Source organism: Syngnathoides biaculeatus, chromosome 10, assembly GCF_019802595.1.
Source record: "Syngnathoides biaculeatus isolate LvHL_M chromosome 10, ASM1980259v1, whole genome shotgun sequence".
NCBI classification, from domain to species: domain Eukaryota; kingdom Metazoa; phylum Chordata; class Actinopteri; order Syngnathiformes; family Syngnathidae; genus Syngnathoides; species Syngnathoides biaculeatus.
The window spans coordinates 19,098,036-19,124,005 of NC_084649.1; the positions used below are offsets into that span (position 1 = coordinate 19,098,036).

At 42.2% G+C, this 25,970-nt stretch overlaps 3 protein-coding genes across 5 annotated transcripts; all 3 read right to left on the reverse strand.

Annotated features, from left to right (window-relative positions):
• Positions 1-4,218: 4,218 nt before the first annotated feature.
• Positions 4,219-9,454, reverse strand: abhd14a (abhydrolase domain containing 14A). Its single transcript, XM_061832381.1, has 5 exons — positions 9,128-9,454; positions 8,254-8,537; positions 8,072-8,187; positions 6,571-6,806; positions 4,219-4,906 (listed from the first exon to the last, which is right to left on the reverse strand). Exons 2-5 carry the CDS (start codon positions 8,514-8,516, stop codon positions 4,724-4,726), a joined length of 798 nt encoding a protein of 265 aa, XP_061688365.1. The 5' UTR covers positions 8,517-8,537; positions 9,128-9,454; the 3' UTR covers positions 4,219-4,723.
• Positions 9,455-9,768: 314 nt separating this feature from the next.
• Positions 9,769-18,489, reverse strand: hyal2b (hyaluronidase 2b). 2 transcript variants are annotated; one of them, XM_061833645.1, is made up of 3 exons: positions 17,825-18,489; positions 15,053-16,005; positions 9,769-12,236 (listed from the first exon to the last, which is right to left on the reverse strand). In XM_061833645.1, exons 2-3 carry the CDS (start codon positions 15,974-15,976, stop codon positions 11,760-11,762), a joined length of 1,401 nt encoding a protein of 466 aa, XP_061689629.1. In that variant the 5' UTR covers positions 15,977-16,005; positions 17,825-18,489; the 3' UTR covers positions 9,769-11,759. The 2 variants fall into 2 exon arrangements, with proteins under 2 accessions (XP_061689629.1, XP_061689628.1); XM_061833644.1 differs by lacking the exon at positions 17,825-18,489 and adding an exon at positions 16,996-17,465.
• Positions 18,490-19,521: 1,032 nt separating this feature from the next.
• Positions 19,522-25,945, reverse strand: tusc2b (tumor suppressor 2, mitochondrial calcium regulator b). Of its 2 annotated transcripts, none has more exons than XM_061833722.1 (4): positions 25,788-25,945; positions 24,941-25,160; positions 22,183-22,303; positions 19,522-20,274 (listed from the first exon to the last, which is right to left on the reverse strand). In XM_061833722.1, the coding sequence occupies exons 2-4, from the start codon at positions 25,087-25,089 to the stop codon at positions 20,209-20,211; spliced, it is 336 nt and encodes a 111-aa protein (XP_061689706.1). In that variant the 5' UTR covers positions 25,090-25,160; positions 25,788-25,945; the 3' UTR covers positions 19,522-20,208. The 2 variants fall into 2 exon arrangements, with proteins under 2 accessions (XP_061689706.1, XP_061689707.1); XM_061833723.1 differs by lacking the exon at positions 25,788-25,945 and adding an exon at positions 25,630-25,719.
• Positions 25,946-25,970: the final 25 nt, after the last annotated feature.

A 25,970-nucleotide genomic window follows, 5' to 3' on the forward strand; every position in this document is an offset into this window, starting at 1 on the left:
CACATAAAATCATATGGTGGGCCAGATCTGGCCCCCGGGCCTTGAGTTTGACACCTGTGCTGCACAGTATTTTTCCATCCAGGCTTCTGGTGGTGCTCAGTGTAAAAGAGTGAAGAGGGTATAATTAAAAAAAAAAAAAAAATACCTGGAGAAGGCAAATTCACTTTTTTGCTAACTCAGCACCCTATAAAAACGTGTCAAAATAAAAAAAAAACAGCATTAAAGAAATTTCATTTCTACTACATTGCATATTTAGCACTGTCGAGTGAAGTCTTGTTTGGGCCAAGCAGACCAGGAAAAGCTCATCCATGCTTTTATCTCAAGTAGACTTGACTACTGTAATGGTCTTCTGACTGGACTCCCCCAAAATAGTATTAAACAGCTGCAGCTCATTCAGAAGGCTGCAGCTCGCGTTCCGACCCAAACAAAGCGGTCAGAGCATAGAACTCCAATCCTAGAGTCCTAGCACTGGCTTCCAGTCATCTTTAGAATAGATTTTAAAGTTCTGCGACTGGTCTATAAATCACTAAACGATTTAGGTCCTGAATAGACGAAAGAAACGCTCACGGAATACAAACCCAGTCGAGCTCTGACATCGACTGACTCGGGTCAAATAGTGGTGAAGCAGAATTTAGCTAAACTCTTTGTTTTTTCTCATGCTTTTTAGAATATATCCACTTTTTTTAAATCATATTACTTGCACTATATGTGGTTTTAACTGTCTTTTTAAAATATTTTGTTTGTCATTTTTATTGTTTTTGTCCTGTTTTAAATTTGGTATCCCTTTGTTTTCAAATGCCTTTAATCATGTAAAGCACATTGAGTTACCTCGTGTGTGAAGTCCATCCATCCATTTTCTTTTCTGGATATCCTCACAAGGGTCGCGGGGAGTGCTGGAGCCTTTCCCAGCTGTCAACGGGCAGGAGGCGGGGCACACCCTGAACTGGTCGCCAGCCAATCGCAAGGCACATCGAGACAAACAGTTGCACTCACAATCACACCTCCGGGCAATTTTGAGTGCCCTATTATTAATGTTGCATGTTTTTGGGATGTGGAAGGAAACCGGAATGCCCGGAGGAAACCCACGCAAGCACAGGGAGAACATGCAAACTCCACACAGGCGGGGCCGGGATCTCGAACCTGGGTCCTCAGAACTGTGGGGCCAACGCTTTACCAGGTGATCCACCGTGCCCTCGTGCATGAAATGCGCTATATAAATAAATTTGCTCTGGTGATGCAACTGGGTCCTACAAGTGGTAGTGCATAATTTGGAAGTAGTATATTACTAATAGTTTTCATAGCTGCTGAAGTTGAAGCCATTTCTAATATTGCAGTTACCTTATTAATCCGTTGCCCTTCTCTAATGATGACCCTTTCCAGTAAAACGCATCTGCTGACACGAGCAGGATGACGAGCGGGGCAGTCGGAAAGTGCTGTTGGAGTGGAAAATTCCCGTCAATTATTCATCCGGCCTTTGACGGCCGCACCACCTCCAGGCCCTCTAAAGTAACGGACGCAATCGACGCCATTACCCGTGTAAATGTCAGTGTTGTCTCCGGTGAAAGAAGGACGGCGGGGGGGGGGGGGGGTGGGGGCAGTCTGGAGGGAGTCAGCGATTGCAGACGAAGCATCAGGTCACGTGACTTTGCATGTGTAGCGTGACCCATTTCACACACTTGGGCCTTATCTATATAAGACATTTCTACAAATGCTCAATAAAACACACCCATGAAAAAAAAAATGTTGAGTGTAAGTTAAAAAGCACCCATATACCTACTTTAAATCACAGGTGTCAAACTCCAGGCTCGGGGGCCAGATCCGGCCCGCCACGTGATTTTATTTGGCCCGCGAAGCCAAAGCTCGAGTGTCAATTTCCGGGATTCTTGTAAAAATCTGTACCGAAATCTCAAATTGTCCATCCGTCCATTTTGTTTGCCGCTTATCCACACGAAGGTCGCGGGGAGTGCTGGACCCTATCCCAGCTGTCAATGGGCAGGAGGCGAGGTACACCCTGAACAAGTTGCCAGCCAGTTGCAGGGCAGATAATTTCAAATTGTCATATGTCATTAATGATAAAGTTCAGATATTACAAGCATTTTTGTGTTACCAAACGTGAAAAGTTGAAAAAAAAAAACATTACTCTTGATTTCTGATTCCAAAACAACTTCATAAATTGATGATGTAAATATGATGAGAGGATTAAATATTTTTGTTCTGCAGTCATAATGGCCCTCTACGGAAGCGTATTACTGTCACACCAAAAAAAAAAACAAACAAAAAAAAGGTGGTGTTTCACATTATAACGTAGATTCGTTTAACATAATAACGTGGACAATAATAAATAAATGTCACCCCTCTTTACACCCAAAAGACAATTACTTCCGGCTTGGGTGGGCGGTAGCCTCTTGCATGAAAATTGTCTCTTACGTATGGAGCAAGAACACGTACGTTTATTCTTAGCATCCTATAGTTTTGTGGTATTTTATGCTAGCTAGCAAACACGTTAGCACGAGTTAGCCCAGCGAAACTCCTGTGAGAAATTAATTGAACTTAATCAAACCTTTTAATTGAGCTGACTATCCATCCTGCAGAAACAGCATTTTGAAACAATAACTTCCGGTTCAGGTCCCTGGCAGAGCCAATTCGAAGCTCGATGAACGTGCATCAAACCGAAAGTAATTGTCTTTATAATGTGAAACGCGACCTTTTTTTTGTGAAACGAATCCACGTTTTATGGAACGAATCTACGTGATAACGTGAAACAATTCACATAACATGAAACGATTGACATTATAATATGAAACGCGACCTTTTTTTTGTGAAAGGAATCTATGTTGCAACGTGAAACTATTCACTTTGTAATGTGAGACGCGACCTTTTTTTGTGAAACGAATCTACGTTATAACGTGAAATGATTCACAATGTAATGTGAAACGCGACCTTTTTTGGTGAAATGTATCTACGTTATGTGAAACGAATCTACATTATAACATGAAACGATTCACATTATAACGTGAAACGCGCCGTTTTTGTGAAACGAATCTACGTTATGTGAAACAAATCTATGTTATAACGTGAATCAATTCACATTATAATATGAGATGCGACGTTTTTTTGTGAAACGAATCTACGTTATAACGTGGAACGATTCACGTTATAATGTGAAACGCAACCTTTTTTGTGAAACGAGTCCACGTTATATGAAATGAATCTACGTGATAACGTGAAACAATTCACATTATAATATGAGATGCGACCTTTTTTTGTGAAACGAATCCACGTTATGTGAAACGAATCTACGTTATAACGTGGAACGATCCACGTTATAATGTGAAACGCAACCTTTTTTGTTCAACTAATCTGTTATTTGAAACAAATCTATGTTATAACGTGAAACAATTCACATTATAATGAGATGCGACCTTTTTTTGTGAAACGAATCCACGTTATGTGAAACGAATCTACGTTATAACGTGGAACGATTCACGTTATAATGTGAAACGCAACCTTTTTTTGTGAAACGAATCTACGTTATGTGAAACAAATCTATGTTATAACGTGAAACAATTCACATTATAATGAGATGCGACCTTTTTTTGTGAAACGAATCCACGTTATGTGAAACGAATCTACGTTATAACGTGGAACGATTCATGTTATGTGAAACGCAACCTTTTTTTGTGAAACGAATCTACGTTATAACGTGGAACGATTCACGTTATAATGTGAAACGCAACCTTTTTTGTGAAACGAATCTACGTTATAACGTGGAACGATTCACGTTATAATGTGAAACGCAACCTTTTTTTGTTCAACGAATCTATGTTATTTGAAACAAATCTGTTATAACGTGAAACAATTCATATTATAATGAGATGCGACCTTTTTTTGTGAAACGAGTCCACGTTATATGAAACGAATCTACGTGATAACGTGAAACGATTCACATTAAAATGTGAAATGCCACCTTTTTGTGTGAAAGGAATCTACGTTAAAATGTGAAACGATTCACATTATAATGTGAAATGCGACCTTTTTTTTTTTTTTTTTTTTTTGGTGTGGGAGTAGTACGCTTCCGTAGCCCACTGAGGGAAACCCGACCTACGATGTGGCCCGCGAGAAACATGAGTTTGACACCCCTGCTTTAAATAACTAGCCAAAGGCGCTGCAAACACAGTATATTAGATGATACTTTATTATAATACATGTTTTTAAATATGAACTTCTTGCAATTTTCCATTGCAGAGCGCATCTGTTTTGCAGTTTTCATCTTTTTGTGCCCGACTGGAATGGTTGAAATGAAAAGTGACCACAACAAGCTTTTCCCAGCCTGCTGCTGCTGCTACATTCTTGCATATTTACAGCAATCGACTCCCATGTCACCTCCAAAAATGGCAACAATAATGCAAACGCAATTACCTTTTGTTGTTTGCATGCAAAGAGAAATATCACTCGACTGGAAAACTGGCAGGTGTGGAGGCGAGGGGGGGGGGGGGACTTATTGCACATATTGTTTCATGAAGATGAATAAATTATACATGGTGAGGAATGCTGTTTAGTTCCTTCAGTTTTCACCATATGATATCTCTTTTAATTATTCTTATGAAAATGATCACATTTTGTGAACCTTGTTTTGGGGAAGCAATCTCGCTAGAGTCAACCCAGGAAAACTCGCGTCCCTCCTCATTTTTTTTAACCTCCCCCTGTCCATGTTTGGCGCGTCTCACTTTATCTTGCCGAGGAAGTCGATCAGGCCTTGGTGAAAGGCGCCGGGTTTGTCCATGTAGCACGCGTGGCGAGCGCCGTCCAGCTTGAGCACGGCGTGACGGGGAAGCTGGGCCAGGTTCTTGTGGGACTGGGCGCCCAGGTTGGTGTCGAGGGCCCCGAACACGATGAGGGTCGGAGTCTGAAGTGGAAAAATATGACTCTTGTCGGTTGGCTTTACATGAATAGGACTATCAAACTGTTTTTAATACCAATATTGATTACAATGTACGTACAGCATCATCAAAAAGTATTTGCCCCCTTCTTCAATTGTTAACAGAATTTTTAAAATCATGCATTTCAACTGGATTTATATCCGGACATGCACTAGGCTACGTTAAAATTTTCTGAATTAAATAAATACACCAATAAAAAAAAAATGCCTACATACATTGATTCTTTTTTTTTCACTGTTATTATAATAGCCATCAATTATCCGTGGAAATTGGCTATCCACTGGAGTACAATTACACTAAATATAGCGAGACCCGCACCTTCAAAAAGTTCAACTTTTCTCTCGTCAGTCCATTGAATATTCTCCCATAAGTCTTGGAAATCATTATGATTTTTTTTTTTTTCGTGTTTTTTGGTCAGCAGTGGTGTTTCGTCTTGGAACTCTTGGAAACTATTTTTTCCCGGTCTCTTCTTTATCGTTGAGTCAGGAACATCCATCCATCCATTTTCTTAGCAGCTTATCCTCACGAGGGTCGCGGGGAGTGCTGGAGCCTATCCCAGCTATCTTTGGGCAGGAGGCGGGGGACACCCTGAACTGGTTGCCAGCCAATCGCAGGGCACATAGAGACAAACGGCCGCACTTACAATCACACCTAGGGGCAATTTAGAGTGTCCAATCAATTTTGCATGTTTTTGGGATGTGGGAAAACATCTGAGTGCCCAGAGAACACCCACGCAGGCACGGGGAGAGAACATGCAAACTCCGCTGAGGTGGGTCCGCGACTGAACCCGGGACCTCAGAACTGCGGGGCCAACGCTTTCCAGCTGATCCACCGTGCCGCAAGTCAGGAACACTGATTTTAAATGAGACACCGGAAGCATGCAGCTCTTTATTCCAAGATCAAACCACAGGATTGTTGCCAGGTTTGGCCCTGACAGATACGTCAGAGACAAACATGAGCTATCCTAGCCGATCATTTTACTCAACAGTCCTCGACTTTGTAGTGTGACATCATCCACGACACAAAAAAGTACTCTTGATCGGCCACTCCTAGGAAGATTCACCACTGTTCCATGTTTTCACCATTTTTGGATAATGGCTCTCAGTGTGGTTTGCTGGAGCCCTAAAACCTTGGAAATGTGCTGTGGAGCATTTTCCAGCCTGATAGAAAATAAATAAAATAACATTGTTTCTCATCTCTTCTTGAACTTCTTGGGCTCATCGCATTTTAGTGCAGCCTTTTGAGCTCTTTCAGTCAACTTTATTTTGTCGGACAGTTTTTATTTGAATGATTTATTGAATGACCTGTGGTGAAGGTAATCGGGCGTGAGTGTGGTCAGTTGGAGGCAATTACTTTTTTTTTTTTTGGTACTTTCTGAATTCCCCCTCCCCGTTCATAATTAAAATCACCACTTCAAAATTATATTTTACTATTACTTGCCTTATATTTGTCTGATATTCACATTTGTTAGATCATCTTAAATAATAAAGTGGGGAAACTATGCAAAAAAAAAAAAGTGAGAAAGGATCAAATTTTTCACAGCAATCTGACTGTAAATCAAAGCAGATAATTTCCATTTTTGTAATGGCAGAATTGATAATTGGATGTAAATAGCATCATTTCCCCTCACCTGGATATTCTGATATTGTTGTGGCGTGTAACTGCGAGTACCAACAGGCGCTATGGGAACAAAGCCTCGCAGCTGTAGGCTGTTCTTCATGAGGAACGGGATGGAGTAGTGGCCGCTCATCGAAGGGCTCACGAGGACCGGTGCCCTCACGCCCAACGAGTCCATGAACCTGGAGAGCAGGTCCACTCGACTCTGATCTGTTTTCAGGGCCCCCGAGTCTGGTGACTTCCCATAGCCTGCAAAAAAAAAAAATGTACAAAAAGATGAATTGCAGACACACCAACTAAGAAAGATTTAAAGGTCAAGTGTCATGCCTATTAACATTCTAAAATAGATATTGTAATGAAAAAAAAAAAACACATAACATTATCCACTTCACAATCGAGTGAAATGACTTGGGCAATACTACCCTATCATGTCGAGCCATATTTAGATGATATACGGATCACTTCGAACTAACAACAGACTCCCCGACAGTATGTAGCGTATTCAGGAGGACCCATGTGGGGGTGGTGGTCCTTTCTCCTCCTGCAAGCCGCCAAACCACCTCCACATCGGGGCCGATGCAGAACCCTTTGCCGGCGAGCCGATGCGGAAGCCGTCTGATGCGCACATCGGAACATTTAGCACCCGTCCTATGTATGCGGATCTTTCGTTACATTATGACGGACTGATTATGTGGTCCCCCCCCCAACTATTTTTTTTTTTTTAATAGCTCCATACGCACCTACCTGTCATTTGGAACCCACGAAGCTCTCGTCCTTTGCACCTGTGCAATCCATTTTTTTTCACGACAAATCAGGACTTTTGTATAAGTATGAAGAGTGGATTCATCCTCCATAGTGTTCGAACAATATCCAGCAATACAACGAGCCAGCATTTTGGCTAACAGCGGAACAACGAGCTACCTTCCAGCAGGTAAAACTAGTAGAAACATACGAGACCGTCTGAGTGTGCGTCTACTACTAACGTCACTTCCTGCTTCCTCTCCAAAACAAATCCCTCGAGAGGATTTTCATGGCGGGAGTTACAAAAAGCCATATATGTGAAAATCATGCTGTGTGGTTAAAAAAACGGATGGGTCTGTTCCGGCTGCCTTTTTTTTTCCCCATGAATAACATACTAAAAAAAAAAAAATCATGCATTTCATGACAGGAGCCCTTTAAATGTGAAATAGAGACCATACCAATTCCTGAAGTCATGCATGCAAAATAAATCTTATTTCAAACCACTAGAGGGCCCAATTGCTGAGTCAATATGGGGATCCCTGCTCATACTGTTACATCACTGCGAGTTTTTTTTTTACATTTATTTTATTATTATTATTTATTTTTTATTTTGTGCATATTTGTCTTGGAAATATAATCCATATATATATATATATATATATATATATATGTGTGTGTGGATACTGATTTTTCTTTTTAAAGCCAGTGTGCACTTCAGTGCGTTTTTTAAACAATCCCCCCCCCCCCCCCTTCTGAAAATTTCTCATTAGTACCTGGCAGATCCATGGCCAGGGCTTGATATCCATTCGTCGCAAGTAGGGCCATGGTACCAAGTTCCTCCCAGGTTTTCGATGTGAAGGCCTGCCCATGCAGAAGCACCACTTGTAGCCTGGAATAATACGACATATTACAAACTATATTGTTATTATATTGACATATCATATTGTAAACTCACCTGGGCAGTATTTGTCGCCCAGCTCCGTCAATGGGTAAAGCTTCTCGGAAGAACAGCGGCGGGTCCCCGGGCAGCTGTCCCGTGCGGACCGACACGTTGACGTTGGGAAGCGGAGGCGGCGATGTGGCCAAAAGCCCGAGTCTCTGCGCATTGAGGGACGGCTCCATGCTGCCCTGCCGGATGGACGGCAGCAGCAGGTACAGCAGTAACGTGGCCAACAACACGACGCCCGGGACCACCAAACGATTCCGCAGCAAATTCATTTACACAAGATGAACGACGACCTGGGAAAGGAAAAGTGGATTTCATGCATATGGATATTATTTCTACCATATGTAGTCATTGTGCTTCAACAGCAAAAAATGTTTTTCGGTTAATATCAAGGAAATAAATGGTATTCCTGACCGTGTATATTTAGCAGAATGGCAATACTTTTCCCAACAGTAAACGTTTCAAATATGAAAATGGTGCACTGCAGAACAAAAGTTAACACACAGGGGGGCATTCCATGAGGTACACCTCTTGGACACAAATGACAGCAGATAGAAGCGGTGTACAAATCCTCCTTTACAAAAATAATAACACCCTTTTTTGTTTCTTTGATACTGTCAATTATTGAGGTTGTACTTTGCAATGTTACCGTTGCACTTTGCAGTGTTATACAGCTGCACGAAAGCAAAAATATAAGTACGACGCCGTGCATTTCCACGCCACTGCATACTACAACGGTGATGATGATGATGATGATCACATTTTTAAATTAACACCTTTATGCCATCGTAATATCAAGCGAAAGAACGCGAATTTCATATAAGCTCGCGACGTGTTTCAGTTGGATGCTGAATTTACTCAACTGAATCTGAATAAAACGTACCGAAACAGAGCAAACACTGCAGGAGACTCTCACAGACTCTAAGCCGATCTCGCCTTCTTTATTGTCATGTCTCCTAATTCAAGGTGGGCTTGTTTCTGAAGCGCGTTCGCGTCGGTTAGCGCAACACTCGACGCGAGGCGAGATGAAAATTAGTGCAGTCGGGCAACACTCAGATTTGTACTCTGGAATTTTCTAAAACTCGTCGTGCGCAGTAGTTTGATTGAAAGCATTTGTTACAGCTGCTGTCATGCACGAACCCAGATAAATGTAAATGAGCTCTTTAAGACGTGTCGCGTCAAAACGCTGCTTTGAAACCTTTGTTGCCGGACGGTAAACATTAAATGCTGCACACAACAAACAGTAGAGCGGACAACGTCATTTCCTGTCAATTCGTACCGCCTCAACATTAAAACAAGCGTGTATGAATTCTAACGAGGGGAAAAAAATCAATGTTTGCTTAGAATACTATCAAAAAAAAAAAAAAAAAAAAGATTAATGACCGGAATAGTGTAATTCAATCTGGGGAATGAATCTTTGTTTAGAACACTATAAACAAACAAACAAAAAAAAAAAATGGATTAATGACCGGAATTGTGCAATTCAATCCAAAACAAAGAAATACAGTACATGTTGAAGCAAAGATCCAAATTCTTTTTAATGTAAAAAAATAATAATGAAAGTACCCGAAGAAATAAGAACATTTAATAGTCAGATACTGCATTAAAAACATGTAATCAAAAGTTTTCAACAATGTATTTGAGCACAATTAAACTCACGAAACAATGTAAAAATACCGAACGAGAGACCAGACTACAATGCGCTGTTTGAAGTCCCCCGTCCAAAATCTACGCAGCAGCTTCTAGATCAACAGAAAAACGTTAAAGTGCAGAATTCCATAAAGTTTGCAGCATTGTAAACATTCTGTTGCATCATAGCATTTGTGATATTCCATGTAACCCCCAACACATTCAGGAGGCTAAATACATTTTCCGATTGGCATTGAGAATTGTATACATAAATTGTCTAGCCAGCTCAAGCCAACAAAAACTTAAAATATGTCTGTTGTATGATGGTGTAGTTTCGGTCGATAATGTCGGCGCATCTGAATTTGCAGAAACTCAAGTCAGGAAACATGCAAGCACTTCACTTGAAATAGAACCCTCATGATACAAGTGCTACAATTTACAGGTCCAAAAAAAAAAAAAATGTTTTTTTTTTTCAAAGCAGGCCTACATGATGCATTACATTTCTTCTAAAGTCTTACACCTACACAGAAAATCATTTAAATTAATCATCTAAAGTCTTAATAACTTTTAATTTCTTCCTCAAAATACATTCTCCTTTGAAAAACTGAAAGGCGTTTGGATTGTTACAAGATATTGTAAACCGAAAGAAGGCTGAGATGAACACTGCATTCATATTTCCATTAATGGCGCCTGTAAACATAAAGAAACTCGTGACCGCAACATCATTCCTTTTACAGGTCCAGCCACATTGTATTGGGATGATTGAAAATCATAAATAGCCATGTTTTCCTTTTTTTTGTTGGTGTTGGTTTGTTTAGTTATTTTTTTTTTTTTTTAACAAAGGTAGAATTCAAGAAACAAAAATGTCATTTGCTGAAGTAAATTCAATTGGTGGATCACGGGGTCGACGGGTTATTGTTTCCATACAAGACAAAATGAAAATGCTGATGTGTTATGTAAAATGTAAACTGCTATTAGATATTTAAAAAAATATCTGTATAGTTTTGCAATAATGTAGAACATTCTGGCACAATGAAAGGTTCAAAATGTAGACAAAGTGATTGAGCAACATTGAAACGTGTTAACTGTCTGCGAGAAGTAAACACACAAAAGTGCAGGTATTTTTACGCACAATGCTTCCACCCATCCATTTTCTTTGCCGCTTATCCTCATGAGGGTCACGGGGCGTGCTGGAGCCTATCCCAGCTGTCAACGGGCAGGAGGTGGGGTATGCCCTGAACTGGTCACCAGCCAATCGTAGGGCACTTAGGGACAAAGAGTCGCACTCACAATCACACCTATGGGCAATTTAGATCGTCCGATTAATGTTGCATGTTTTTGGGATGTGGGAGGAAACCGGAGTGGGTGGAGAAAAACCACACAGGCACTGAGAGGACATGCAAACTCCACGCAGGCGGGGCCGGGATCGAACCTGGGTCCTCACAACTGCGAGGCCAACGCTTTACCGGGTGATCCACCGTGCCGCCCCTCCTGTTTCCAGTACGAAGAAATTAAATTAAAAAGAAAATCAGTTTCACGAAAACAGTGCGTAAAGGACAGCATGGAACATATTGGCAGAGAGGAAAGTAAAGATTTTTGACAAAATTACGAGCCGCTGCAAAACGGCTGCAGGATTTGGTCCAGCAATCACAGAACTTCCTGTAAATCTGAATTCATAATTGCATGAGTCTGCTCGGAGGATGGCGCAAGGGGAAATGAAAAAGAAGAACATATTTGGAAAAGCTGACTACTTTAAGAAAGGGAACAATCTATCGGTACTGCTGATTCAACAACATTATGATGCAAGTTCATGTCACACAGCCAAACTGTTGTTGTTGTTTTGTTGTTTGGCACAAGCGGCGAGTATTTTGGGTTGCTTTATTTCCTTACTGTAGCACAGTTCTGAGTCCAAGCGGGAGCAGGAAGCAAAGCGACCACGTTCCGAGAACACTGGGGGCTTTATTCGGCTCCTTCGCTCTCACGGCACAGGCCTCCCCTTGGAAACCGGCGTAGCACTGGCACCGGAAGTGTTGACGGAAAAGAGCCAGCTCGGCCTCGCCGGGCTCGCCGCTGGCCTTCAGGCGGCCGCCCCGCCTGCCGATGCTGTGCGTGGACGGGCTGAGGTGCAGGTACGCGTTGTCGTCCGGCTGACTGCGCAGGCAGCGCCCGCGCAGGTTGCAGCGCAGCCGGCTGCAATGCTGCGCCGCCGTGGACACGTTGACGAGGTAGCGGCCCAGCGCGCCGTTCAGATACTCTTGGAGGGCCGAGCAGCTGCTGTCGCTCGAGTAGGACGAGTCCCCCCAGAAAATGACTCCGGCTGCTCCGAGCGCGACGCTCTCGCCGATGGTGGACACGAGATCCGTCTGTAAAACGTACGCACCAGTCACACGTCGGCTATTTAACAGCAAGGACGCTCAAGCAAAATATAAGTGCAAACACAACACAACCTCAAAACTATAAAGCCAACTTAAATGAAATTATTTTCCAAAAATACACATCCATCCATTTTCTATAGGGCTCAGCCTCATTTGGCTCGTAGGGGAGCTGGAGTCCATTCTGAGCAGCAGGTTATACCCTAGGTTGGTAGCGTGACAATCGCATAACATATCAAGAGAATTTTCCAGATATGGTGTCACAAATGACATATTTCAAATTCCAACCCAACCCAAGTTTTCCCCTTCAAAGGCATCCCTCGCAATTCTTAACGCCGTGCCGTGAGAGATTGAACAGGGTTGCAAATGTTTGTTCATCTATCTATGTCTGTGACATATACAAACAAATACATGACCTACCACTAGATGGCAGAAGGTACATTTGACCTGCAATATCCACCTGTTGCCTGACATGCAACCACTGATCAAAAAAAAAAAAAAAAAAAAAATGGATGGCTCATTGGCCACCAAAACTGAAGTCGCCATCCGCCATCTTGGTACTCCCAAAACAACCATGCCGACCTGTGCGTTTAGCACTAGTTTCGTGGCTGTGAGAAAACATTCCACAGGTAAGTTGGAAAGCTTTACTTTGACACTGTTAAAGTTTGTTTGTAAATTTTTTAAAAATTTTCTGATGAGCTTAATTCACTTGAACAAAGTTTTGTTTACGTTTTTTTTTTTTTTCGCGAAAAAGCCATGTAAATATTTTCCCAAACTTCATCAGTGGATAAGCAAGAAAACACATTTTCTGTGAAATTTTTGATGAATTTCATAATACAGAACTCTGCGAGTTGAATTTGATTTTCAAATTCAACGTAACAAGTTGAAATTTTCTATCTGAAATAGGACGTTGCAGAGACAACAAATGTATCTTCTCCATTGTGAGTCCTTATTTCCAAAAATATATCGAACTGATTGAAATTGAATGTTTTTATGACAAAAAAAAACTGCTTATTTTTTTTGCTATGTGATGATGACAGTGTTTCACAGCGTATCTTGGGAAAAGTTCACATGTGGAAATCGGGCCCGAGCTAATATTCAAGGTTTCTTGCTAGTCACGTTGTTCTATGTCTTTCCTTTGCACTTCACCTTTTTTATTTTACCAAGTCGAATTAAAAATCCTTCAGGTTACCAGAACTAAAAAAAATGTCAAGCTCACACGACCAGTTTTAATTCCACATGCCAAACTTTGAGGAAATACCCCGCCATAATCCAACCTGTAAACTCTGTCCTTCGCCCGCTTTGGGAGTACCAAGATGGCGGCCAACTGGCTTCAACCATGTGGCATTCCGCTCGATATGATATGTATGCACTATCCAGTCTTTTTTTTTTTTTTTTTAGATCAGTGCATGGAACAGAATAAAACCTGTGTGTTCAATTAAGAGATTTCACACTATGTAAATTTGTGAGTTGAGCTGAAACAAAAATCGACATTATTTCAATATACAGTGGTGCCTTCCTACTAGTGTGGTCACCAAACAATATAAACTCATAGCTCAGGGTACCCCTTTACATACTTTTTGTGGTATTTGTTTGAGTGGTGTGAGTTCAGAAATTGATGGCGTGCTATGGAAGTGGATTAGTGCCACCAGGATTTGAATTTGAAATGTAAAGTGATGACATTTTCAATAGTTGTATTTCAGTGTAACTTTTCAACGTTAGCAATTCAACTGGCTACATTTCGCTGTCTGAAATTCACAGTCTGTGCCACCAGGCAGGGTTACTTCAGGTCAGAACCGAACATCCAGCCAATCGCAGTTACGCTTTCTTAGTCACGTGACGCCACATACTAAGAAACGGTAACTGGATTGTCCTGCTGGCGCTAATCTACTTCCATATCGTGCTTTCTTAAGGTTAGAAATGAGTTCAAGTATCGCAGGGTCTTGTTAACGTGTGAGGGAAGAAAGGAGCGGTGGATAAAGATAAGTGATGCGGACTCTGTATTGCTCGGAAGTGGTGAAGAAGGAGCTGAGCAGAAAGCCAAAGCTCTCGACATACTGCTTGATCTACGTTCCTCCCCTCAACTATGGACACAAGCTGTGGGTCATGACCAAAACAAGGATCATGCATACAAGTTTTCAAAATAAGTTTCCTCCGCAGGGTGTCCGGGCTCACCCTCAAAGGAGGAAATCCAGTGGTTTGCATGAAAAATGTATCCAATAGGTCATGTATTATGTACTCTATTTTGACAATGTGATGTTAAATCCTCTCTCATGTAATAGTGTTTTGAGAAGATTTTTATCGACAATTACGAATTCTCAGGGGCGTTGACATTTTCCCGAGTCACGTGACATACGTGCGCGGATGTGACGCGTTACGTGCCGCAACAAAGGCTCGATTCCACGGGACACCATTTATGCCCAGCGCTGATTTCTCGGATTTATCCTCATCTGGTGAAGAAATAGCAGTATCGGTTGATCGGGAAGACGGAGGAATACTTCCATACAGATTTGAACCTGGTACTGTAAATAATGTTGAATATTCGGATGGTTCTTCGGGCGGAATGACGCGCAGTCTGGCTAACAAAGTGGCTAAGTTGCTGCCCCTGGAACCCAACCACAAATAAGCAGAAGAAAATGGACGGATGGTGCGCAGTGCGATTTTTCAAAAGTGGGAAGAATTGGTCTTCTATTTTAAATCGCATGACAGTTAAGAATGTTAAATTATTCAAGTAGTTAGCTAGTGTGTTATAAACTGAACCTAATTCTGTAGCATTCGTGAGCGTGATGCAACGTGCTCCAACTGACCTCAGTGAGGAGGGCCATCTGATTGATGTAAGTAGGCCTGGCGTAAACGAAAACCGGACGCGTCAATCCGTCCCCGACAGACGCCAGGCGCATGGCTTCCTTCACCCTGTTCCGCACGAAGAGGCGGCCGTAATGCGTGGACCGTAGCACGGATCCCATGTATATGGAGGGGAACAGCGCCGTGCACTCCATCCACAGCCAGTTGAGCTGGTCGTTACGGGCCATCTCTAGCGTGGGGCAGCGGCCCGTGTAGTTTTTCAGACCGTTCCGGTAATCGTGGTTGTAGCAATCTGGAAACAAGTAGAAGCCCCACAGTTGATTGGGCCTCAAATTCTTTGCCAGTTTCAGGGTCTCCAGCATGAATTTACGAGCGGAGAGCTCAAACTCCTGCTGGGCCACTTTTGCAGCTTGCTCCTGGCTCCGCGTCGGGTTCTTTTGAAGCACCATTTCGCGGGATTTACTTCGGTAGACGTCTTTTGAATCCCAGTTCCTGATCCACAAGGGTCGCCACTCTTCCCAGTCTATAACAGCCAAACCTTTAGACCCCGGCTCCCGTATGTATTTCTGCACACCCTCTGGCATCTTTTCATAGTGTTCGGTCAGGCTTGCAAGTTGCGGAAGGCCTCCGTTAACCGCAGTGCCATCGCGCTCGTAATAAGGGTAAAGGCCAAGGCGCTCCTTGTAGAAAATGGTCACGTTTTGTCGGACGAAGCCCTCGTTGGGCGAGGCCACGATATCAAACTGCTCTAAGGGTAAAGTGACACCGTGCCTCGGGAAGCAGTCCTGCGTGGGGGCATTCCAAACCAGGAGAACCGGTGTCTCGGAATATAAAGGCCATTTTGTTTGCTTTGCGTGCGTCGCGATCACCCCCGTCCGTGTCGTTACCGCCGTCAGGATCAAGCAGCGTAGCCAGACAACCTCCATGGCCAAAGCTCACCTTTTTTCCTGTGACTCTGTCAAAAAAAAAAAAAAACAACACAGCAATCATGCAAAAAACAAACCTCTAGAGCGGCTTAGGGGGTACAGCGGATCCCGTCATATTTGTACTTTTGCATTGGCAAATTCACTTATTCGTTGACTGTTATTATTATTATTTTGCTTTGGATAATACATAGTAGGTAAGATCTCACGTAACTACATTTTTTATATAAAAAAAAAAAAGCAAACATTTTTTGTGTCAAAATAGTGTTTACACACAATGTCTGACAGCATTTAAAACCCTACGTGCATTTTTCCAGGTGTGTGGTATAGTTATGATTTGAATACATATAATTTTAATCACTATTAGGGGATCAATTTTCACTTTTTTTACGGTCATGCTCGGTTCCTATTCACCGCGAATACCATGGTCAACTGTAACTGGAATTAATAAGCGCTGTTACCCTGCAAAAAAAATTCGATAGAACATTTCGAAAGAATTTCTAAAGAACTATAGAACTTTAGGACCCATGTCCTATAGAATTTCTGTAGAAATTCTATTGTTCTGCGGAAATTCTATAGAAAATCACAGCCAAAGTTCTATAGAACAAGTTCTGTACAAATTCTATAGAATTTTATTAGCAGGGGGGACATAGCGTATACAAAATAACTTTAAACCTTTATAAAACTGTTCACTGACCTACCTTTAATATAAAGATTTTTTTTTCCCCTTTTACTTTTAATTATAAATTTCACGGAAATATCAGTGTGAACCATCAACAGTCCACGAAGGCATCATTTGGATTTTGGAGACGTGTGGACTCGTTTAAAAAAAGTATACTTTGAAGGTCCGTAGGTACACGGCATTAACGTTAATTTTGACAGCTACTTAAGTTCGAAATCAATTTACAACCTTATTCAGTTTAGTTGCAAAAATAGTCTAAAATGTGCTGAATAAGCTCAACGTGTAGGGTCCTCTTTTTTTTTTTTTTGTCATGAGACCCCTTCAAGTTCCTTCTACTCACCGACTAACGCTTTACTTTTCCACGGGCCAGCCATGAGAAATACAACCGTCGGTTCTTCAGTGCGTTGGTTATATATATATATAAAAAAAAAATCTAAAAATAAGTAAATCAAACTTTGGACTGGGTGATGGAAACCGCAGCAGGGACAGATAACGGGAATGAACGTCGTTCATTAGCGGGCCAAATATTCCGAGGTCGAAACCGCAGGGGTTCACAAATTGATACAAATGAGAACGGTGGTCCTTTCCTCGCCATTTCGGGTAAAATGACTTTATTCTGTTGTATTTATAATACATATTTCTGCTGAAGCACATTTTTAACTTATATAAAACAATATTTAATCAGTAATTGCTACCACGAGGTTGCAAGTCCCCCCCCGTTCAGATCAAGCTATTCGTCGCTTCCTGGATGCTACTCCCCATTGACTCCGCCGGAAAGACTTCCGGTTACGGAAAAAAAAAAGAAGCAACCTTTGAATGGTTCCTACTATGCGCTTGCTTGACAACTCAGTCAGCGTTCTTTTGTTTGTTTCGTTGTTTTTTTGTTTGAGCGTGACCCAATTTGCGTCGAAAATACAGCATTACTATGTAACTACATTATACATCCATCCATTATCTGAGCCGCTTGTCCTCACAAGGGTCGGGGGAGTATCGGAGCCTATTTACAGTGCGTGCCTTTTTTATTTTGAAAAACCGCAAGTTTTAAGATAATTACGGCCCTAAGAACAAATGGTCTTCAATTTTTAAACAGTATACAAGCAATATGAGTTATGAATTAATCAAAGTTTTAGCAATAATACTTGGATTTTTTATAGTAAAATATATCTTACCTTAGAGTCCAAAATCTGGATAATTGCAAAAGATATGTATTGTGGTTCTTTGAGATTGGTCTTCTGATACAATCAGTACAGTCGACTCCACTGATGACTTGAGTTGTTTGTTATCCACCTGTGACTGTAGTTTAAATACCCAACAGACTCCGCCTCTCTTCGACTTGTATTTTCTCATATGAAGATTGGAAAGTCCTCTTCGGTTGGGAGTCAACTGCGTTGGAATTAGGAATATTAACAAAATACTTCATTCCTCCACTGAAGCATTTTATGTCCCACCGTTCAAAACTAAACATCTAAATTAAACGTGATGACCAAAGCTGGACAATTTATAGTGTAGAACTGTCAAGTAGTAATGAACTTGTTATTAAATGTTTGGCCCAGGTGTTGTTTTGATGCTTTTTGAAATATTGGAAACATAAACAGACCAGAAAAAGTTGCGGCGCCGCTTATGAAGACACATGCCCGTGAGATAAAATTCAAAATTAATTTGGGAATCATTTTGAAGACGCAACAATCCTGGACCGGATTTCAGCGCAGCCCTGTTCATCTCTTTATCCTTTAAAGATAATATTGAGGAGCTTTGGGGAAAACATTTTCCCATGGAAAGAAAATTAACGACGTTCACTGATCTCTTCCTCTCTTTCGGCACGCAGTCAAAACTGCCCTTCAGAAAAATCGCTGGATCTTGCAATTTCCTTTGCAGGTGGATCCGGTTTTTAATTACTAGTAGGAGCCAAGAACGTGAGTTTAGTGATCTACATTCGATGTTGTTAAAGTGGATTATTGTCAAATAGCTCCTTTAAGCAACTTGGGCAACTGTTGCGTGGGGATTTTTGGAAAGGTCACTTACACATAGAATTGTAAAGATAGTAAAATAGTGCAAAATTCAGATTTACCTTTTATGTTGGGACATGTAAATTAAATTTTTGACCCAGAGAAAGCCTATGACAGAGTAACAAGAGAGGAACTGTCGTACCAAATCTGGTTTGGTGGAGAAATTTGTTAGAATAGTACAGGACATGTACGAGGACAGCAGAACAGCGGTGAGATTGTGCCGTAGGTGGAGGTGGGACTGCGACAGGGATCCGCGCTGAGCCCCTTCCTGTTTGCTGTCGTAATGGACAGGCTGACTGACGAGGTTAGACTGGAATCCCCTTGGACTGTGATGTTCGCAGATGATATTGTGATCTGCAGTGAAAGCAGGGAGCGGGCGGAGGAACAATTAGAAAGATGGAGGCACGCGCTGGAAAGGAGAGGAATGAAAATTAGCCCTAGTAAAACAGAATATATGTGCGTGAATGAGAGGGGCGAAGGAGGAGGAGTGAAGCTCCAGGGAGAAGAGATGGCGAGGGTGTATGACTTCAAAATACTTGGGGTCAACAATAGAGAGCAATGGAGAATGTGGTAAAGAAGTGAAGAAATGGGTCCAAGCGGGGTGGAACAGTTGGCGGAAGGTGTCTGGTGTTCTATGTGACAAAAGAGTCTCGGCTAGGATGAAGGGCAAAATTCATAAAACAGTGGTGAGGCCGGCCAGGATGTACGGATTAGAGACGGTGGCCCTGAAGAAACAACAAATGATTAAATGTACATTCAAATAATCCTCACCATAGGAACTTAACATTACCAATGTGCTCCCGCTCACGTGCATCGAACGCAAACAATCTTTGCTCTGTCTAAAAAGAAGGGCCGAGACACAGTGGTGCATTTTGAGTGTATTTGCAAAAAATAAGAATAAAAAAAATAAATTAAATGTGAAATATCGTACGCGAGAGCAGCAAAGCACACACACCCAGATCTCACGGCGGACGTCCCTACTCGTGTTTTCGCTCGTGTGACATCAGGCCAAAGTCATTGAAGCAATTCAGTTTTAATTGGAGGGCGACTGATTGTCAACTCAATTCATTTCGAGGAACCATCCGATCCTTTTCCCATGCATAGCAAAGTTTAAAAGAAAAAGAAAATTAACAACGCTTAAGTGTGCGACTACTTTCCTTCTAGAGATAATGTGACATGTCGGGAGGAGATGGTAATAATCCCTTTAAAGAGTTCCGTAAACCATCCCTGAAAATAATTTGCAGCGATCCGCAACAGCACACGTACATGCATGCACGCCGTGTAAACCGGGCATGTTTTCCCAACTTGTCTCCATCCTACGTGCCTCCTATAAGTGATCTATAATGCGTCACTAATAACAGATCACGTGCAGAGGCGCAGCTCACAAGACATCATTCTGACGACAGATGCGCTTCAAATATAATCGAGAGATGTGTGATGTATTATCTGAAAGTTTCTGGTCTCCAGGCTTCGGGGGGGGGGGGGGGGGGGGACCACGGGACGGAGCCGACAGGGCGTGTTCGTCTCGAGACGCGTCGCGGACGTCGTCAGACTTCGCAAAGGATGACGGGAAAATCGACATGGATGCAAGGGAGGTCCAGCTTTACGATTCCCTGCAAGAGACACAAAAAGGATGCGTGTGTGACCTTGACGGAAAGCAAACTACTTGGCTGGAATCAGCAGAAATTCAACTGATTCTTTCGGAACCCATGTTTGGACAGGCCCGGTTCACATTACCAAGCAGTCAAACTCAACACACAAGGAATTGCGACTTGAACTATCAAACAGGTTTAACATTAACAACTGTTGTCCCGGACCGATTTCTGAGCGAACAACATCCAAAACGGATCCGCCGTTGCTGCCGGCGCACACGAGAGCTAAAACTACTGCCTCCTTGTCTCAGGAAAAATGTGTGTACTGTATGTAGTACAAAAACACATTTTCAAATTTATAGTAAAGTCCCTGTTTTTGAACGAAAATTTTGAAATTTCGAACGAAAATCGGTACTCGAGCGCACGTGACAAAACCCGGAATTGACGTATAGCGAGCAGCCAGACCAGCTGTCCCACGACGTGCCTTATTGTGAATTCCTACGCTGCCGAAAAAACTCGGAAACGTTTTGATGCCTATTTGAACGCCCCCCGAAAAAAAACAGAAAAACCATTGCACAGGGCGCATGACACGTTTTACTATTGCCAATTCGAACGCCCCCGAAAAAAAAAAAAAAAAAAAAATGGAAATGACAATGTGTTGGGTGCAACCGGTGCACTTTTGTTATTCTGTATAACGCAGCCTCTGTAAACAGACGTGTCCCGGTAGTGACGTCTGTAGTTTTTTTTTTTTTCCTTATCGAGGACTACCGTATTAACCCCCAATCATGGCTCCAAAGAAGGCAAGTTGCTTGTTGAAAGTTATTCTGCACTTTTGTTAATAAAAAAACAAAAAAAAGTTTACAAGGGTGAGGGCCGAGTCGCTACAGATACGGCAATGCACTCCCAGCCCAGCGTACTCTACTACTAAAGCGTACATTTTAAGCAAAGACTAAACATATTTCTTCAATGATTTTATTATATAAAGTATTTAAGCTATACATGTATTCCTACTATGCAGTTTATTATCAGGAAAAGCTAAAAAAATGCTTTAAAAAGCCAAATTTTTTAGACTTGGAACGCATTATTTCTTTTCCCATTCATTGTAATGGGAAACACCGATTTGGTTTTCGAACAAATCACTTCTCAAACTGTTTTCTGGAATGGATTGTTGTCAAGAACCGACGCATCACTGTATTATTCTGGGACTTTTTTTTTTTAAAGAATTAGGATTCTGGGTGAATGAAATATAGAATGATGAAGGGAAAAAAAAAAAGTTTCACAGAGCCTTCCAGATGTCTACAATATAGCCTTTCCTCATATAAAACTTGGGGGGGGGGGGGGGGTAGAATTTGGTCCTATAATTGACAAACAAGTACTATACCTAGATCTCCATCCATCAATTTTTTAGCCGCTTATCCTCACGAGGGTCGCGGGAGTGCTGGATCCTATCCCAGCTGTCGACGGGCAGAAGGCGGGGGTACACCCAGAACTGGTTGCCAGCCAATCACAGGGCACATAGAGACAAACAGTCGCACTCGCAATTACACCTAGGGGCAATTTAGAGTGTCCAAATAATATTGGATGTTTTTGAGATGTGGGAGGAAACCGGAGTGCCCGGAGAAAACCCACGCAAGCACGGTGAGAACATGCAAACTCCACACAGGCGGGTCTGGGATCGAATCCGGGACCTCAGAACTGTGAGGCCAAAACTTCCAGCTGATCCACCATGCCGCCCACCTAGCTCTATATCCACCAAAAACAACAACAAAAAAACCCCACAATTTTCCATCATCTAAACTTAATATGGAAATCAAATTGTACACAAACTAGGCTAAACCTACGCCCTAAATTGATGATCTAAATTCGCCCGATAATTGATCAAGGATCTTTTGTCAAACGCCCATCCCGAATAACACACAACCTCCTCACCTGAGGCGTCAAGTTTTTGTAAATCCTCCTCAGTTTGGCTTTTTTGCGGCCATTTTTTGTCACAATGGTCTCTTCGTAGAACTCGTGGGCCAGGTCGCCATCCTCGTCCAAGAATAAAGAGCTGCAGTGACAGAGAGAGAGTGAGAGAGGGTGACCAATAAAAGCTTCTTGTAAATCTTCGCTGAGGTTCCGAGTAACGCCAAATTGAGCAGATTTAAGGGTTTAGGTGTTCTTATTATTCACGCGGGGCGCAGGTGGACGCAAATCAGCTTTCCCGTTCGACCCCTGGACGGCCTGACCAAGGAAGATGAGCCTCCTGAGCCCGAGATCAGAGTGGCTGGGGGGTCTGAAGCTTTACTTACTATTATTAAAAAATGTGAACGTACTCACGGACCTTGAGAACTACAAAGTTATGCTTTTGAGATGTCATAAAATCGACACCTTATTTGCATTTACCACATATTAAAATGAACAGCGCGACTGCGGTGACTTCAAAACTAACTGAACCTTTATTCTGTGATGACTCAGCATTCATGGCAGGAGCGTAGTGCCCTAGTGGAGGGTGCAGTTTTTCTTCTTTAATTCAATACAGAGCTGAGACTCAATAACAAATTTTACAGTTTTTGCGGAGGGTGTCTTACAATCCTTAGTGTTGTCCATGCATCTATTTTTTTTGCTGCTTATCCTCACAAGGGAGTGCTGGAGCCTATTGCAGCTGTCAACAAGTAGGAGATGGGGTACACCCTGAAGTGGTTGCCAGCCAATCGCTGGGCACATGGAGACAGACAACACTCCCACTCACAATCACACCTAGGGGCAATTTAGAGTATCCAATTAATGGTTTTGGGATCTGGGAGGAAACCGGACCGCCCGGAGAAAACCCACGCAGGCACGGGGAGAACATGCAATCTGCACACAGGTGGGGCCGGGATTGAACCTTGGACCTTAGAACTGTAAAGCCAACACTTGACAGCTGCGCTACCGTGCCACCCCTTAGTGCTGTATTGGGAGTAATTTTCCATAGTGTGTGTGACTTCCTGTTCCTGTCAGTCACTACACATGGACAAAATGCTTGGTAACACCACAGTCAACGAAATATCGTGAAACTGACAAACATATAACTTATTATTGAAAATGGGATCAGAATAGGTGGCACGGTGGAGCAGCTGGTAAAGCGTTGGCCTCACCGTTCGATCCCGGATCCGCCTGTGTGGGTTTTCTCCGGTCACTCCGGTTTCCTCCCACATCACAAAAACATGGAACATTAATTGGACACTATAAATTGCCCGTAGGTGTGATTATGAGTGCAGCTGTTTGTCTCTCTGTGACCTGCGATTGGCTGGCAACCAGTTCAGGGTGTACCCCGCCTCCTGCCTGATGACAGCTGAGATAGGCTCCAGCGCTCCCACGACCCGACGACGTGTGCTTTGGAAAAGTTGCGAGACAATCTGGACAATTCAGTTGCTCTGCCTTACTACCAATGTTCCCTCTAAGCTGCGCAACTGCGCATTTGCGCACTTGTCGTGCTCACTCAGCGCAGATGAAGAGAGATCCAGCGCAGTGAACAACAGCCTGACATCTATTTTTGCCTGCCTCTCACAACTAGCTGCTGACAGGTCACACCAGGCCACACACTCTACTTCCTAGTTTACCTGACTCCGCCCCCTCTGCTCTCAAAGGGGTAATTACAATTGGTGAGTAATGTTAAAATTCCACCTTGGCACAGCCTGATCGAGGATGATAGAGTGCCCAAAAAGCTAATTCTGTATTTTAAATATAGGTGCCAACACAACATTAAACCTAAAACTGTTTGGGAGCATCATTCAGCTTTCAACATGCATTGCTAACGATATTCTGCAAGCGATAATTCAGTTTTACACCAAGAAAAACAGACGGGGATATCATTGTGGGTTAAAAAAAAAAATGAAACAAAGTTGGAAGTGACATTTCAAATCTATAGTTCATAGTTGGCTTGGTTTGGTTAGCAATGTATTTTTTTTGTTTGTTGACATTTTCAGTGTAAGTCTGCAAAAACACAAAATTGTTCTTAAAAATTTTCTGATGGGAATGTAATTTGAACCTTTTAATAAGCCATGTAACTTCAATGGATGACACTTATTGACCACTGTGCATACGTAAGATGTTGCTCACTGTGGTCAAAGGGGGCGCTCACAGCCTTAGTAAGTTTGCACAGACACGTAAAAAATTAGAGGGAACATTGCTTACTACATCTTTTAATGACTGTTAATTGATTTGTCATTGCCATTTATAATATTGCTTTTGGAAGAGAAATTGAATTTTAAAACAGTAAAGCAAAAGGAAGGAGAGACCCTTTTGCAGTTTTAGTATGTACGTTCTTAAATGGTATTGTATGTATTGTATTATTGCTTTCAATATATAAAAAAAAGACTACTGCCGTAGTGAGCAATTTAAACTTTGGAAATAACAGACCATTACAACTCTGGTTTACTAACACACGGGAACACTAACTGCAAATTTGCACTGTGAAAAGTGGAAAGACTCACCCTAACCTTTACCCCAACTTGCCCATTGCAAACATCAGCAGCTGACATGGACCAAATGTGTGTGAGAATGTTTTCTGAACAAACAAGTACAAGAATTCCATTGAAGTAAGTTTGTTTTAACACTCAAAATACGCCCATTCAAGATCAGCGGTGCAGTTATTGCGAGGTGATGACAGAGGATCGAAAGTACCAGATGTGTGATAAAGAGACGATGCTGTGGAGGAGCCATTTACCTTCGCCTGGTAAACACAAAAGGCGTCGCCCCCGGGAAACTTCGGGCTCTTGCCAGTGACTGCTCATTTCCGTCTTTGGCTTGGTCGTCGCCGCTGCCTGAGCCAGAGAAAGGCCAAAATCCTTTGGATTTGGAGCCGCTACCACCCATCTTCAGCTGCAGCACATATTTTACTTGGGTGTTGCTCTGGCAGATAAATGTGACACCACTGAATGCAAGACCTGGGAAGATAACAAATCCAAGAGATCTGGTTTAATACAGTTGATATGCTGTCGTGCAGGAAAATTGAGCAGCGTACACCTGATCAAAAGTACATTTCAATGACAAAAAAAAAAGGAAACAGTAAGATAATTTAAACCCATAATCCAGACTGATGTCATCTATTTTTTTGTTTGAAGGCCTGTCTTAAAATCTTAACTCGACTCTTGGTTTGGACAGACACAAAAAGGATTTATCTCAGCCGCAGACAACAATAAAAACACATTCTCTTCTTATGTTGGTATGAGAAAGAACGAAAAATAAATCGTCCACGTGGGTGTAACGCAAGATCTTTAAGGGGGGGAAAAAAACATTAGCAGAGTAGAAAGCCAACAAAGCGAACTCGGCTTGACTGACAAAAATTAATAATATTAACTTGTATAGACGTAACCACAGCTCTTGACAACTTGACCACATAAGTTATCTACTCACGAGCACGAGTACGTACAGTAACACCAGTACACTGAATGACATTAACTCAGGTCAGACTGCACATAAATCAGGTTCACAGGCGGACGCTGTCAAAAGCTACGTTTTCGGGGGGGGGGGGGAAATGACAGCTATGGAAGTTAGCTTAGTCGACAACATACCGAGTGTGATTTTTGATCGCTTTTGAAAAAAAATGATGTATTTCTTGACGAACTCGACTTAACGGCTCTCTAAATTTGGGTACACAGAGCTAGCAAGAGATTTAGCTAGCTAGAAAAGCTTTCGGATGTGTTTCTTCGCTCTATCGCCCCGTTTGAAGGGGCCTAGTTGTACTATACTTCCCC

Bases quoted from the DNA above. Each gene is read 5' to 3' on its own strand.
- abhd14a (XM_061832381.1), bottom strand. From the start codon at position 8,516: ATGAATTTGCTGCGGAATCGTTTGGTGGTCCCGGGCGTCGTGTTGTTG. The intron at 8,188-8,253 runs GTGAGTTTACAA...GTATTATTCCAG, and splicing joins GGGCGACAAATACTGCCCAG to GCTACAAGTGGTGCTTCTGC. The intron at 4,907-6,570 runs GTGAGGGGAAAT...TTTCCACTTCAG, and splicing joins AACAATATCAGAATATCCAG to ACTCCGACCCTCATCGTGTT.
- hyal2b (XM_061833645.1), bottom strand. From the start codon at position 15,976: ATGGAGGTTGTCTGGCTACGCTGCTTGATCCTGACGGCGGTAACGACA. The intron at 12,237-15,052 runs GTCAGTTGGAGC...TACGTTTTACAG, and splicing joins AGATGGCCCTCCTCACTGAG to ACGGATCTCGTGTCCACCAT.
- tusc2b (XM_061833722.1), bottom strand. From the start codon at position 25,089: ATGGGTGGTAGCGGCTCCAAATCCAAAGGATTTTGGCCTTTCTCTGGC. The intron at 22,304-24,940 runs GTAAATGGCTCC...CTGTCACTGCAG, and splicing joins TTTGTGTTTACCAGGCGAAG to CTCTTTATTCTTGGACGAGG. The intron at 20,275-22,182 runs GTGAGGAGGTTG...TGTCTCTTGCAG, and splicing joins ACAAAAACTTGACGCCTCAG to GGAATCGTAAAGCTGGACCT.